The sequence below is a fragment of the Colius striatus genome, chromosome 10, assembly GCF_028858725.1.
Source record: "Colius striatus isolate bColStr4 chromosome 10, bColStr4.1.hap1, whole genome shotgun sequence".
Lineage (NCBI taxonomy): Eukaryota > Metazoa > Chordata > Aves > Coliiformes > Coliidae > Colius > Colius striatus.
The window spans coordinates 23,294,518-23,311,217 of NC_084768.1; the positions used below are offsets into that span (position 1 = coordinate 23,294,518).

At 36.3% G+C, this 16,700-nt stretch overlaps 1 protein-coding gene across 2 annotated transcripts in view; it reads right to left on the minus strand.

Annotated features, from left to right (window-relative positions):
• The window catches only part of BRINP3 (BMP/retinoic acid inducible neural specific 3), a 174,465-nt gene that overhangs the window by 33,419 nt on the left and 124,346 nt on the right, over window positions 1-16,700 (minus strand). For both annotated transcript variants that reach the window (XM_062003959.1, XM_062003960.1), the window contains one exon: window positions 933-1,155. In XM_062003959.1, the coding sequence (XP_061859943.1) occupies window positions 933-1,155 (223 nt within the window). The remainder of the gene's footprint in view (window positions 1-932; window positions 1,156-16,700) is intronic.

Genomic DNA, 16,700 nt, shown 5'->3' on the forward strand with positions numbered 1-16,700 from the left:
GATTCAACTAGGACATCACAAAGCAAAACTCAGTATGTTAAAAAATAGAGGCATGAGAGCCATAACTTTTATCTCCTGAAAGAAAATGGGGAAGGATTAGCTAAGTGCTACCAACAGGCAGACAAATTGATGGAGTCTTAGCCTGCAATATGAGAGCTGAAAGCAGGGGAGAATAAAGTACCGATGGCAGTTCTGGAATGCAGAACCTAAAATCGACAGACATACATGCTACATGCAGGAGTCACTCAACTAAGACCATAATGTTTGCTCTCAGAAGAATAACATCCTTAAAATCTCATTCATTTATGATTTACTCTAATGTCATTCCACTAATTTCAATAAAGCAATTTTTGATCAGCAATCAATTATAACCACTTTATGTTAATATATATTTGACTAGCTGTTTTTCAGGGTCTCTCTGTTTCTAGGAAGGACTAAGAAGACTTCTATTTTCTTTCCCCAGGCATTCTTTCCAATCTAATTTATATCTGACAAATGAGACAAGAAATCGGTAATATATAGTATATACTCTGTAATGACCTGGAAAGTTCTTAAAATAGTTGTACTTGCTTCAGAATAGGTATTTAGTATTCAGCATACAATTATTTCACACTGTTATACTTGGCCAAGTTCCATTGAAAATATGCTTCTGTAAAAAAGAAGACCAAGTGACATTATTTGGGTTATTTTTAAGCTGCTTCACATAACACATAGTCAGATAGAAATTAGGTTTTAGTTTGAACTTTCCCATAACATTCAGGAAAACATGAATAGACTGGGATTGTTCAACTTGTACAAATATAACAGTTGCATGCTGCAAGTGTTATGTAGCATAACAATATGCTGCACACATTCCCACATCTATGCCCTTAAGGAGATTTTAGCATCAAGACAGTAGTTTGAGTTTCTCAGGTTTTCATTAGCTTTCTTACCTCTGCCTTGGCATGCGGATGAGTGGCTGTTTATGGCATCTTTTACTAAGGCCAAATAGCTTGTGAACAGTTTTCTGTGCTTTGATGAAGAGTTGCTTCATGCTGTTTTCTAGTAGCTCATAGCGACGTTGAAAATTAGAATCCATTGTCCACAAATGCATTACAGTAGACGTGTTCAGGAAATAATTCATGGGCAGCCTTTTCATAAATAATTTGAATTCATCTGAAAAAAAAAAGATACTTTGATTATATAGTTATGGCTATTTTGCAGCAAAAACTATCTACTTTTTTTAAACTTCAACTTTTGCAATTTTATAATTGAATATTTTAACTCTTTTAAAGTAGGAAAACAACTGCATTTTACTAGTAATATTAGAATAAAACCAGAAAAAGACAATATTTATATATTCTTAATTGATGTTAAAACAAATACAAGCACTGTCACTTTTTCTTAGCTCAGATAATATGAAGATTAAATAAGAATCAGAGTCTCTTACCTTCAATTTTAGGATCTGAAAGTAAATACACGTTTAAAGATTAATGTGTATTGACTTATTTGGAGAGGGTAGGAAACTGATAAAAGGAGTATATGACAAGTAAATATGATTTTACAGACCAGCTCTCTTTCAGACACATTATTTCAGCTGAAACAATCTACTAAGGATCAGACTTTCAAAAGTATTTAGAAATGAAACAGAGCCTTTCCAAGCATACTGTGGTGCTTTGACACTTCATAAATGTCCCCCATAAGTTCTATTTGATTCATATCCTCATATCTAAAGTGGAAAAATGAGTTCTTACATCACAGAATCACTGATACCAACCCTATCTTTTATGATTTGTTTCTGGTAGCTCAGTCTGCATAAAGTACATGAATGAAATCTTATTAACAGAATTTTATTAATTATTGAGTCTATTTGCATAAGTAGGATAATTTAACAGTTGACATATAAGTTTTGAACCTAAACAAACTCATTTTAAAGCGTTCCAATTACTGGGGAAAAATTTTAAAAAAATAGTAGCACACTTGATTGCACGTTTATCCTTTTTCTTTCTTGTTTCCATATATCAGTACATTTTCCTGTCTGCCCTTCTGCCTGCTGCTATCCTCCTACTCTTCACAATCTATTTTTTCTTGCTGCTTGTTCCTGCAGTGAAGTCACTTTTCCCACTGTTTAGCTTTCACCCTGACAGATGCTCCTTTTGAGTAGTCTACACTTCAGCCGATTATGTGAATGCAATGATCCAACTGACTGAAGCAGCCTCCTTAAAAGTAGAGACAGTCATAATATTTAACACTGCTATAATTTTAGGTTGCTTGTGGGAGAGAGTTGATTGGGGAAAAGTCTGATCAGACTAAAGAGTGCTCCATTACCATCACTGTTTGTAAGTCTTTTGGTTTAACTAGCTTTACTGTAGCTTTTTTTAACAACATTTTTTACAAAAGAAGAAAAAATCTTTTTTATGGACAGAGAAGTAAGGTCTTTTCTAAATGAGACTCTTGTCCGCATTCTGGGGAACACAGGGCCGTGATGAAATAAAACAGCCCTATTTTGGCATAGCATTTTCTGTGGTAGAGTAAAATTCATCAGGAGAAAAAAAAAAGACATTAAAAGATTTTCTGGAAGGTAAAATGTGAAAAGCAAGGAACAGAGAGGGTGAATTTATATTTTATAAAGTGGTTTTTATATTTAATCTGGGAGCTCCTTGGCATTGTGCTATTCATTTTATCCCCATAATTTCTTCTTTTGATATTAGTTGACCAGCAAGTTATTCCTTTGAGAATAGCATTGCTGACCCTGTGTATGAAGCCAGGGACTGAGGAAAAGAACTGTTTCTTTACTTTATTAAGTATTCAGAGCCATTTGTCTTTCGCTTTTTCCCTTCTCTAAATTTGTCTAAGAAGTTGGTTCTCACCCTCTGTCCAAGGAGAGCATTTGTTCCTGGGTTTGTAGCTTGATAATTGGAATTATTAGGAGTATTTAATAAATTCTACTTTACCAAAGGAGCATCTCTGAGAGTATTAGTGTAGTTCTGGGAACACCAATTTCCTGTGTTCTCCTTCCCAACTGACAATTGGGCCTTTGACTCCTCACACTGCTCTTCCCAGTCTTTGCTTCCCTTCAAGGCTTGCACAGATGCTGTGAGGGCAGATTATGTCTGATTTATCTAAAGGATGCAAGTCCCATTGACCTGGTAAAGCCTTCCAAGCCTAAAGGCTGCATTTTCAAATTTAACAAACTAGTAAGGAAAAGAAGTAAAGAGAAAAAGGAAAGAAGAGAAGAGAAGAGAAGAGAAGAGAAGAGAAGAGAAGAGAAGAGAGGAGAGGAGAGGAGAGGAGAGGAGAGGAGAGGAGAGGAGAGGAGAGGAGAGGAGAGGAGAGGAGAGGAGAGGAGAGGAGAGGAGAGGAGAGGAGAAGAGAAGAGAAGAGAAGAGAAGAGAAGAGAAGAGAAGAGAAGAGAAGAGAAGAGAAGAGAAGAGAAGAGAAGAGAAGAGAAGAGAAGAGAAGAGAAGAGAAGAGAGAAATTTAACTGAACTGTTAGAAAGTACATCCTTCAGCAAAGCACAGATCTGCAGTTTGTATAAATTAGCCAAGCTCTACTGACTTCAGAGGAGTGTACTAATACATCTAGGGAGGATCACACCCAAGAGCCACATTCTTGACAACCTATTTTAATCACTAACTTCCCATTTCCCTTCTGTTCTTCTGAGACATTATTATATCTACTTAAACTCAGTTTCATGACGCCAAAAATAAATGCAAATTCCTGAAGAGAGAATATATGCAGAAGATGTCTTTTCAATTTTCATATTGCTGTAATAACTTATGTGAGAAATATTGTCAATTTGCTGTCTTTTGCACAATGGCAATAAGCGCTACAGCTAACGACTAATCGGATTCAGTGTTTAGAAGTGATAAGGAAGGTTTACAGCCCTTAACTTACAGTGTAGAAACATTCCCAGTAAGAAAATGTTTTTTTTTTTTCCCTGTAATAAACATCATCTTTGAGTATCCTTGTGTCCTGTATGATCATGTTAATGAGCACCATAATGCAGGTAAAAGAGAGACAGAAATAAAATGAGCATGATTACAAGCACCTTCTGTGAAAAAGAGAAGATAATCTGCTCATATCTTAAAGAGACACATTTCATGATCTGTGAAACTACAGTATGAACTCTTAACACTGAGAGACGATTAAACTATTACACTCTAATCAACACATTGTACCAGCCATTCTTGAGGATTAAGAGCCAATATTATGGTTATTTCCATGGTTGGGGGTCAAGGAAATTGATACTTTCAAAATATGATACTTGATTCCACGTATGGTATGATTTCAGCCCTTCCTCATCTATATTCATATGGGTAGCATATGCAATATCATTTTTTCATATTCTTAACTAATTGAAAATAACAGGGAAAAATGTAAAACATTGTATGCACCAGTAGATCAAACAAGTTTGTTTAGCTTTAATTTTATGGCTGATCATGTCTGCTTTTCACTTTTCCTTTTCTGCATGATAAATACTCCTTGTATTAACAGTGTCTAGAAACTGAAGTGGCATACCATATATCAGTGGCAAAGAATAAATGAAAAATATCACAATGGGAGCAAACATTATTGCTGAAATCAGATATATTTAGACTGTAAGAAATACCTAGAGCTACTTATCTTGTAACTTGGGTTCTCAGTGTTATTCAGAGCAGGACTCAGTGCCGAACACAATGATTGACATATTGCATACAGAGCTAGCTAAGATCAGTGAAAATGCTGTTAGTCTCATTAAAGATTTGAAAATGCTCTGCTACAAAGAAAAAGGTGCCTTCTCTGTCTTAGAAACGAACAGGACCTCTGATTTCTTTGCTATGAATATTTGGCATATCCCTGATATTTTTAATCATAAGATTTATGCAAGACTATCATACCTACAGGACCATGACATACTTTGTTTTCATTTCAGCTGAGCCTGAGTGGGTTTTGGAACTTCTCCAGGCTACCAAAATGTCTTCTGTTAGCTTGTTTCCTAAGGTCCCTTTTGAAGGATCTTTGGAAGCATCTTGGAAGTTGACAGATTTGTATCAGCTTGGGAATTCAGAATATCAGGTTAATCACAGTACAGCAGGTTAACATCTGACTGTGCAATGTAATGCTGGCAATAACATAACATCACTGCACTTTTTCTCCTGTTTTCTTTAGATAAACAGAGCAAGTCCATGATTGAGCTTTTTTGTTCCCAACATTTTCTTTTAAATTTTATAGCCAGTTTCCCCAATCAGTATAACAGAGATCATTGCTGGTCTATGGGTGTAGAATTAGAGTAATTTCCTCCTCACAGTCCAAGATAACACTCTGTGCAAAGGCAGAAAACAATCTCAGCTTCTGCTGTCAAGGTAACTTTACCAGGACATAAAACAATAGCTCCTTTAAAACTTAGCTTCTGTCTAGGGAGGTCTCAGTAGTGTATTTTGTGGAAGACCAAAATTTCTGAGACCCAGGTAAATAGGAAAACTCAAGTTTGACATGGACTTCTAACAAGGACAAAAAAACAACACAATTTCTTTTTTTTTTTCTGTTGACTCTGTATCATGGCTGAAATGAATGACATATATATATATATATATGTGTGTGTGTGTGCGAAGAAACTGAGGGGACAATTCACATGCAGTTTAGGAGAATGTAAAGTAAAACGCAGTTTGAAAATTACTTGTATTTGGTGATATATTAAGAAAGACAATGTTTCATAACATAGTGTAAGAAATTTTAGCCATTCACTTGCAGTCTCTAGAAAGGACTCGGTAGGGAGTTGACATTCCATCAAGTTTAATTTATCATCATATTTTGATGAATATTTTACCTAAAATGAAATTATTTAATCTTAAGGCATCAAAACCTTTAGTATTAGAAATTACAATGTAACATTTCAGTAAATATATAATCCTGTTTAATTGTAAATTACACAGTTTAACCAATATTTTTTCCAATATTCAAATATGGAAAAAGCAATGATATTTTCTGAACAAAAGCAGCCTGACAATAACTGAAAAACTATTTTACCCAGCCAGTTAAAGAATATTTTATTGAGTGAAAAATCCTGATTTGAATAGGTTTATATATAGTCTGTATATTTTCTAAAATTGAATAAGAATTTGGACTGTTGTGATTTTTCCATTTAACAAAGCTCAGTTAAAATATGTCTCTAGGAGAAAATCCCTTCTTACATCTACCTAATTAAATCTACCATTAGCAATTGAAATGGGCTGTTTTGACATTTCTCTAAATGATGCTTTAATGAAAAAAATTTCTCCCTTGTTTATGTAAGAATAACAATAAAAACTCTTTGGCAAATTTTGTAGTGAATACAATGATATATGTTCATTATTTTGATTGACAGCATTTATGAGTTTCCAACATTTCCTGTAAAATCTATGCACCTGTCATTTGTATATACATCCTTCTTTTCTATCAAGTTCATTAACTTGTTGTAAAGTTATTAAAAGTCTACCATCACATGTAAAATTTGTTCTGCTTTGGCTCTGACAAAATGCTACAATGGGCTTAAGGCAAATTGACAAAAATCGATTAGTCTTTAACAAGTAAGGATGTGATACTACATGTCTCAACAAAAAATACGTCATCTGGCATGCTAGTCCAAATGACAGTGTCTCATACAATTTGAAAATCAGGTGAATTCATGTTCTACATTTCACTCTGTGCAGACAAGGTGGCTACTTTGAGTTCCCTGGAGCCTTTATGCCCAAGACTGACCAAGTCATCCTCCCACAGCCACTCCTCCCAGGGTGGATGTTGCAGCCTCAAGTGCTCTGGACACATCACTAACCATGCTCCAGTTTACCAATGCCATTGCTGTACTGTGGAGCCCCAAACCGAATGCTATATCTGAGTGTGGTCTAACAAATCCCCTTTTTAATCTCCTGGTCATGCTGCTGTTTCTACCATCCAGGATGCTGCTGCCCTTGGTTCTGTCAGGCCACTACATGTTCCCCTCCATTCATAGTCAACAGGCCCCAGGAACTTTCCTGAAAAGCTGGATATTTGCTCACCACCTGGAACCACATGCTCAATACTGGACATCATGTCAGATTGGTATCAGATATCCTATTGATCAACCTGGGCCAGCTGATCTAGCCATGCTTCCCCCCTGGTTCTTGTGAAAATTAACCCTATCCCAGCTGAACCCAGGACAGGAAGGTTTAATTATCTTCCCTATGTTGACCGGGTGATCTGTAACACAGTCCCACTGCAATGTCCCCCTGCTGGCCTCACTTCTGATCCTGACCCACAAACATTCATCCGTATTGTTCATTCCATAGCAAAACTCATACATCTGAGCTATTCTTTAACACAGAAGGCAACTACTCTCCTTGTCATCCTTTCCTGTCTTTCCTGATGAAGTTTTATCCATACCTCACAGGCAAGCTGTCCCACTGTTTCTGCTATACTAAAAATGTTGTATATCTGTGACCTCATGCACAGCTCTGGTTCATTTTACTCTTTTCACAGGTCAAGTCACTTGAGGAGGCATACTAGAAGTAGTTTTCCATTTGCCCTGTGTCAAAGCTTGACAGGAAGCCGTTTCTGGTAATGGGGAAGGGGCTGTTAAGATGGCTTCTGTAAGAAGTTGCTCAAAACTCTCCCCAGCTCTGAGCCAGACCCATTTCTGGGGCTGAGCCAATTAGACATCTCCATGATCACTTTTTAAGGAAAAGAAGCCATAAGAGGAGGGTTCTTGTTCAGTCCCTCTTTCTTTTCCAGCTGGTGGTAGTGCAAGGAGTTGGGAGAGAGAGAAGCAACCATGAAAATCCCAAGGTCAGTGAATGAAGAGAGGAGGAGGTGTGCTGGAGCAAAGACTCCCCTGTGTCCTGTGGAGAGGACTGGTGAAGCAGAAATTTGTTTGCACTTCATTAAAGACTCCGTGCCAGGGGCAGTGACTATGCCCAGAGGAGGCCATGTCCCGTGTGAGGGATCCCATATCCACAGAAGCTATAACTGCTAGGAAGAATCCACAACTTCCCTCTCTGACGAGTGATTCATGACATAGTGTTCCCAAGGCAGGTGCCTGTAATAATGCCTTTCCAGTTTTCTGCCTGTCACAGGAAAAACTACTTAAGGAAATTGAAACTTTACATTAAATGAGAAATTTCAGCTGCAGCTTTAGGGGTTTTTTCAAAATAACCTGTCTCTTTGTCTATGCTAATGATTTGTCTACGCTTGGTTTTAGTGTGACTTCAGCTTTCCTTTAGCATAATTTATTCTAACAGTTAGGCAAAATAAACAGTCTAAAAATGGAAAATGATCAACAGAGAGAGTCAACAATAAATATTCAGACCAAAAACTTTCATTGACAAACACTAAGGAAATATCTCTAGCAACTCCAGCAATCTATTTACCTTCAGAAAAGATGACACACAACAGCAAAACAAGCCATCCAACCCTGCCCTGCCAATTTACGTAACCTCTGTGCCCATTTTGTGCTGACATTGCTGATGTTACAAATAAGCCTACCAGTTCATATAAATACTAGGTTGGGGTTTTTTGTTATAGATTAGAAGCTGGAAAGATGACTACCAATTAATTTTACACAAAAGCTAAGGAGAGCTGCTAAAACTGTTTATTTCAGAACAAAACTCCTTATAACTGTGCAGAGCATATAAAATCCACTTTGTAAAAGAGTTTTTAGCATTCAAAAATTAGAACGCAACCTAAATCATTTGAAATTCCCTAAAATTCTCCAAATACCTCTCATATATCTGAAATCCTCCAAAATGAACATTGCAAGATTTTCTTGGTTTACTTTGCATTTTATCCGTCAAAATACTTCACCTTTAAAGAGCAGAAATTTTACATTTTTATGTCAACACTTAATTTTTTACTATAAAAGTGATAAAGGAATGTCAAAATGAATGCACATTTCAAAACAGTCAAAGTGCTTTGCTGTATTCTGTTGAAAAATCATTTTGCAATTATTGAAAGATTATTCCCTTTTTTTATTCAAAACAACTGCCTCAATATTTTGTACTATTCTCTAGATAAATCTTTGTCTCTGCTACACTTCAACTTTTTTTTTGGTTTAGACTGCAAGTTTTTCAGAGAAGAGTCTGCCTCTTACTGTATTTTTTATAGGTCTATTAGCACAATAGACCCCAAATTTAATTGTTGACACATATTAAAAATAGTAATAATAAATTTTCTTATGGCTCCAGGCAACTATACCCTTCTTGGAGTCCTCTCTGGTAGCTGCAATTAGTATGAGGAACAAGAGTTCTGGTAGGAAAGATCTCGTAATCTCCATTTTTTATCACACTTTTTACTTAAAATTCTCTAACTTACTGTATCTGAAAGACTCTTTAACAATGTCACCATGGCACTATCATACCTTTCCTATAACAACATTTTTAATTGTAATCGGGGCAATAAATGTGATAGCAAGTCAAATACCTGTGTTAGGTGTAAATTGAAACCTCAAACCATAAAGCTGGTAGTCTGGGAGAATAAGAAGCAATTCTAACTACATTTTAAATGGTTAGATATTGTTGCTATTCAGTAAAGTGCTGCCTCAGTATTGTGTAGGTATTATTATAAAAGACATATTTTTTTTAAAACATCCCACCATGATTCAAAAGCTCAGAAAAGACAAAATACTAAAATCAACATAACTTTGTGTTTATGCTGCAATGAATTTTAGTTGTTCATGATGCATTACTTAATTTGACAAATAAGTAGCAGCTGCATTCCAAGAAGAATACGTTTGAAAATAATCCAATTCAAGGAGGCATAAGACTACAGTTTTAAACCACATTATTTCTTGACAGAAATTATCGTAAAGTCAAATTTTCCTTACCTGCCCCCCACCATTGCGCTTAAATCATTCATCTCTCCCTATAATTAAAACATTTGCTTCTCCAGAACAAATAAGCTGTCCTTTTAAATTTCTGAAGGACAAAGAGGAGGAAGGAAATGTAATGCTCTGGAAGATAGACTGTGAATAAAGGAGGAGAGAAGCTGAACACTTAACACTGGACAGACTATTTGAACTGGTACAATCTAGCTGCTTTGTAAGCCTCAGGGGAAGCAAAATTTGATGATTCTTGCAGTGGGATTAGTTTGTGGGGTTTTTTCTGTTGGACTTTTTTTTTTTCCTTGAAGCAAGGAATGCTGAAGGGATAACTTCTCCAAACCTAAAGGAAAGGGCAGGGCTAAACATCAGTGCAGGTGAATGTGGAATTGATGGGGAACGGGGATCCTCCAATCATTAATATACAGCTTTGGAGAAACTTTATGTAAATGTTACAATACAATTGATTTTACATATGTGTTACCCATGTTTATAAATATAGACGTGTACATATATGTGTGTGTGTGTGTGTGTGTGTGTGTGTGTGTGTGTGTGTGTGTGTGTGTGTATGTTAAATATAGATGGTTAATGCAAGTAATGTTAACCTGTTACAGGAAGAAGAAATCAGATACTCCTCAGGACTGTCTTGTCACCCAGAAAAAAAAGAGTAAAAAAAATGCTGTCAAAATTGGTAGCAAAGATAGAATATCATACCACAAATCATGGATTAATCCTAAAGTTTTACTAGGCAGGAAATAATAACCTTCCCTAGATTCTGCTGCAAGCCGAAAGGACTCACATTTCCTATAATCAACTGTCTTGTTTCTTATTCTCAGTCTAAATATGACCTTGACAACAAGTTCACTTTCAGAAACCAAAAAGACTCTAATACGTCTCTGTAAATACTAACACTTGAAGGATATTCCCTTCATCCTGTCAGTTTTTCTTTCAGGTGTGATTTTGGTTCATTACCCTTTTTTTAAATGTTGATATCACCACCCTTCAAATGGATATCTCCTGGAATTAATTGTAAGCTTTAAAATTTATCTGTAGGTTATTTTGGACTATTTGTAAACATTTGGAACATGTCAACATGGTTTACAGGTATTCCTGCAGCATGGATGTTCCAATTTCTATCTAGTGCTGGTTAATATCTTTCTATAGCACTATAAATACACAAAATGCACAGAACATGATTCTTATGCGTAGATTTAGATATATCCTCTGTCATCCCAAAAGTTACCTTACACGTCGTGCTGGTAACTACTGCAGTCTGAAAACTGGGTAAGGTAAATAAACATGTAATGTATCACAGAAGAATAGTTCAGGGAAGAGCATGAGTGAAACTGAAAAGTGTTCTTGGAAAACACATTGAAATAAATAACCAGTGTTAGGCTATTACAAGAAAAGATTTAAGAAGCTATGAATCAGAACAGACAACACTGCCCTAGAAGTAAAAAGAGGCCACAGAGTGACATCCTTCTTAATAAAGTCCACATCTGCCAAGGCAGATTGGAACTCCACCAAGAATGAGGAGTTTTGTCACCAGCTTTGAAAGGAATTGCATTATGTCCTGTACATGGTGGACATAAGTAGAATTATATTAGATCAAGCCTTCTGCTCCTCCTCTCATTACAATGTCATCACAATGTTTGAAGTGTCTGAGAATGTAATACCATGTAGAACTTTGATAAATTGATTTGCCAGGTGCTGCTTTAGCAGGAGTAATATAATGCTTTTAGTTATGGAACAGGAGCAATCATATTGACAGGATACAATTGGCTATAGTTTCATTTTTGGAGTAGGAGATGAACAATTTAGACACTGACTCTCTGAAGAAATTATCTGTATCCCACCTGTTCATTTTGTTAAAACAGTGACACCTGCGCAGGAGTGGGAATGTTGGGGAGAAGACAACTTGGTATATCTGTTCATGTTATTGATTAAACTTCCTGACAACCACATAGGGAAGTTAATTACTGGGAGGCAAATTAACAAACTTGTAAGATAATAGAGAAAACAATAATTATATTAAGAACTTAGAGGGCTAAGTTTTCTTGGCCTTGAGCCTGAAGCTATAATCACTGTTTTAAAGAAAACCACCATGATACTGCTCAGGGGCAAATAGTTTGAACCATATTGATTCAAGTCTTTATTCTCGGTGATTAAAAAGCACCATCAACTGCCAGCTAGTCTGTCCAGACTTTTCACAATAAGCCTTTTGATTAAGATTTCAAATGAGACTCACTTTGCATTGCAATCACTGTATTCTGGTCAACAGAGAGACAGACTGCTACCCGAGTGACCTGTGCAGTCACACTTTGTATGTACCACGTGTGACAAGCTTGCACAGGTCCTTTGGTGGGTGTACTCTCTCTTCCTCCTGAATCAGTGAAAACAAAGCTTTTGAAAGAGTGAGGTTAAATTTGTTGATTTTCTAAACTGAAGAAATCTTCCAGTATTTAGTTTTAGTTCAAGATTTCATTTTTAAGCTTTTGCACATACATTTCAGTTGAAACATAATAACTGGAAAAGCAGTAACACATCATTGGATGTGGTAGGAGAGAACTTCTAATAGGAAATGTCTTCACTGCAAATGACAATGTGGGACTGAGTTTACAGGCTGTCTCCGATGCCAAACCTAATCATCTTGCAATGTTATTTAAGACTTGGAATCTCAACATAGAGTCTGAAAGTCAGTCTAGGAACTTTTCTTCCATTATAAATGCAAGAAGTTTCTTCCAATCAGGGTGTACATAAAGCAACATCTATGTTTAAACTGGTAATTCCAAATGAAACTCGTTCTGCCCTTTTACTCACAGTAATTTGGAACAGGTGTAAATGAGACATTTGGTACATTAACTACATTTTCAAATATCTATTTTAGAATGCATTTTCTCTTTTCTTTTTCCTCTTTTCTCCTGTACTAGAAAGATCATAGGGAACTCTGCAAACATCAAGATAATTTTTACCTACTGATTAAGAGGCAGTGTGAAAATTCTTTTTTAAATATAACTGTACTTTACACAAGAGTCATTGAGGGCACCGGTTAGATCTTAGGGCTATGATTACTCATGGGAGTACACTAGCACTCAAGTTGATGTCTATACAATGTAGTCAAGCTGCAGGAATGGCAGCTGAGAAAAATTACTTTTTTACTTGTCAGCAAGGTGATTTTGATTTGAAGATAGTGAGAGGCAATGAAAAGGAATCTCCCACTTTTACTAAAGCAGTTTTTAGAAAGAATTCGTGCCAGAGGAATAGCAAAAATTATGACTTATTGGTATGGCCAAAAAAAAAAAAAAGTTATATTAGACTTCTGACTGAATAGAGAGGTTAAATATATCAAAGTAAATGTAGACTTGCTGTAGTTTTGCTGGAGTTCTGGAAGAACCTGACATGCTATCATCACAGCAATATTTTAAAATGTTTTTCTGATGGAGAGGACATATGGTCTCATCATAACACATTCTGTCAACAAGACATCTGAGATTTCTATCTTCAACACTGGACAAGCAATGTAAATTTACTTACATTATTTGATCTAATTTTTTACTTTAAATCTAAATTTATTATATTTAAACTTAAGTAAAGGTTTGACTGTACATTTTGTTCAACTATCTGAGTTTTAGTCTGCTTTATTTAAGCTTGCTTTTTTTTTTAGCAAATTAAATAACCCTGATTGTCCATGTCTGCTATTTTTTACTTGTGATTCAAAATGACTGCAAAAAAAAAAAACCCTCAACAGATACATTACTATGTGCTCTGCATCCAAGTCTCTACATGTAAGAATAATGGCTGTAAAATTCACTTTCCTGAGAAATCTTAGGAGATTTGTATAGATTTTGAGATAAAGTATTGTCACTTGCTCTGGTTGTATATATTGACTGACTGTGTATCATACTCAGTATCTGACTTTGGAACAATCTTAGAATTCCTCTTCTACAACTTTTTTACAGTCTCAATAGTCATAAAGACAATGCTATCCATCTGTAGCAAATTTATAAGATTAGCAGAGAGCGTAAGGAATTCTCCCCTGAACACCTGCACTTTCACATCACTGCAAACTTCAGTTTCCAGTCTTGATTTTACTGTATTTTACCATGGTTTGCAACGTGGTCATTGGAGACTACCTTCACTGGGAGAACAGGGATCCTTCACAAGAAACAGTCAAACAGTTTTGAAGTCTGGAGTCATCATACAGCACTATTTTATAAAAATGTGTGGTGTGACCACAAATGGTCGGTCAGCCTTTTGGAAAGATGTGACTCAGGCAGCAACACCATCACCAATCCCAAAGTAAAAAGTGTGAATTGAAACATATTCTATCTTTTGGTAATATCCAATAGTAACAATTACTGGCCAAGTTTGCGTATCGGTTTCAATGGATTAAGGGCCAGACTAACTTCTGGAGTTAGAGACCCACAGAATCACAGAATGGGAAAAACACAGATTGGGAGGGGCGCTCTAGAGAGCATTTGGTCCAACCCCCTGCTAAAGCAGGTTCACAATGATCAAGTTGCATAGGAAGGAGTCCAAGAGGGTTTTGAAAACCTCCAGAAAAGGTGACTCCACAACCTCTCTGAGCAGCATGTGTCAGGGCTCCATCACCCTCACAGGACGATGTTCAAGTGGAACTTGCTGTGTTCAGCTTGTGCCTGTTACCCCTTGTCCTATCATTGGGCACTACGGAAAAAAACACTGGGCCCATCTTCTCATCACCTACCCTTTAGGTATTTATAAGCATTGTTGAGGTCCCCTCTCAGTCTTGTCCTGACTAAACAGTCTCAGGATTCCGCAGCCTTTCCTGGTAAGAGAGATGTTCCAGTCCCCTCATCATCTTGGTAGCCCTGTGCTGGACTCTCTCCAGCATTTTCGTGTCTCTCTGAGCCAGGAATCCCGGAACCAGACACAGTACTCCAGATGTGGCCTTAATGGAGCAGAGTAAAGGGTGAAGATAACTTCTCTTGATCTGCTGGTCACACTCTTCTTGAGTTTCCTGCACTCCCAGATGTCACTGGCCTTCTTGGCACCTGCTGGATCATGTTTTAGTTTGTTGTCCACTACAACTCCCAGGTCCTTCTCTACAGAGCTACTTTCACTTCTTTTTTACATTTTTCAAGGCCATCTTTGGGATATTTGCTTATCTCAAAATTAAATATGCCTAGTGGAAAGAACTTTTCATGTTCCAAAGTTAGCATTTTATAATATGCTTGTATCTCAGATTGGAAAATATGAATTCAAGGAAAGGAAAAACAGTCCTGAACATGTATCAACAAAATGTGATATTATTCACACTTTGCTATTTTGAAGATGGAGATGTAAATTCATGACACTGTTAAATGAATAATTCTCCAAATCTCAGTCAAGGTTATGGAATGGTAGAGATGACCTCTCCTATTACTTTCTGTAGATTTTACATAAAAGTAATTATATAAGATGCAAATGCTACCATCAAAAAAAAGAATGCGGTGCTTGAACTTCCTCATCCTTAGTATTACTGATATTTAATTCAGTTATAAGCTCATCATCTCCTTTATTAGAATCTATTTTATTCAACCTTTTAAATTCAATTATTTTATACAAGGGATTTTAGGAAAATCAGTAATTCAGTTGTTTTAAAGAAATGGGAAAATATAATTGAACTGAGGAAGCAGGACTCTAAAGTCTCAAAAGCAATCTATGCTGATACAAACAAGAAAACTTTCTATATAGTGCTATATATTAACTGAGGATTCAGATCTAATTTTTAGGTGAACATTTCAAAACAGATTTTTTTCAGATGATTTCAAATCTGTAGATATAAAAGGTAACCCATGCTCGATAGCAAGACATCCAGGAGTTATTAGGGAATTACGAAATGCATAAGACATGAAGTCCAAATCCAGTGAATACAGGGATTTAAGAAGAAGTAGCTTGCAACAGCAAATCATTTCAGTAGTGTTTTGCAATCAAAGCAATGAAGAAGGATGGTTTCACAATGAAAAATAATTTCAGCAAATATTAATGTGAATGTTCATATCCACTTACTTTGGCTGTCCTTATACCACTTGAGCTTATGTGATATGGAAATCTACCTTCATAAATCTCCGTATAGAATAGGTGCAGAAGTGATTGAAAACAGTCAAAGCTCACATTCTGAGAGAAGAATTTTGTGTTTGAAAGTTGTAGAAGTATATATATCAGAACATTTACAGGATGATTTCTAGTGTTCAATTATGCCTGTGAAATCTCATATCTCGTACCATAAGCAGGTTTTGTGTTGAGTCAAGCACTTCGAGACAGCTCTGGCTCTGCTCTATTTAAGCTGATGCAGAACCTTTAAGTCAAATCTATGAAGTTAATGAACTACAAATGATTAAAATAAACACATATTTTAGTGCATTACTGAATCAAATTAAAGAACGAAGAACTGTAGCCCATGGGAAGGATCCACATTGGAGAAGTTTGTGGAGGACTCTCTCATGGGAGGGACTGTAGCAGTTTGAAGTGTGATGAAGCCTCGCCCTGAGAAGAAGCAGCGTCAAAGTTCATCTGTAATGAACTGACCATAACCCCCAATCCCTATCCCCCTGCACTGCTGTGGAGGGAATGAGAGAAAGTCCTGGATTGAAGGAGGGGTGGGGGGAGGTGTTTCAACATTCAGTTTTATTTCTCATCTCCTTGTTCTAATAGTTCATTAATAAATCAAACCATTTTTCCCCAATTTGAGTCTGTTCTCTCCCCTACCCAGTTGAGGAACAGGAGTGATAGAACAACTTGGTGGCCATCTGGCACTCAGCCAGGGCTAAATCACCACAGCATGTTATTTTTTTCCACAATATTTTGTATTTAAGCTAAATGTTTAAAAGAATAAGTTTTCAGTTTCAAAGCTACTTTGAAAATATACCTCACAACATTCATTGCACATCC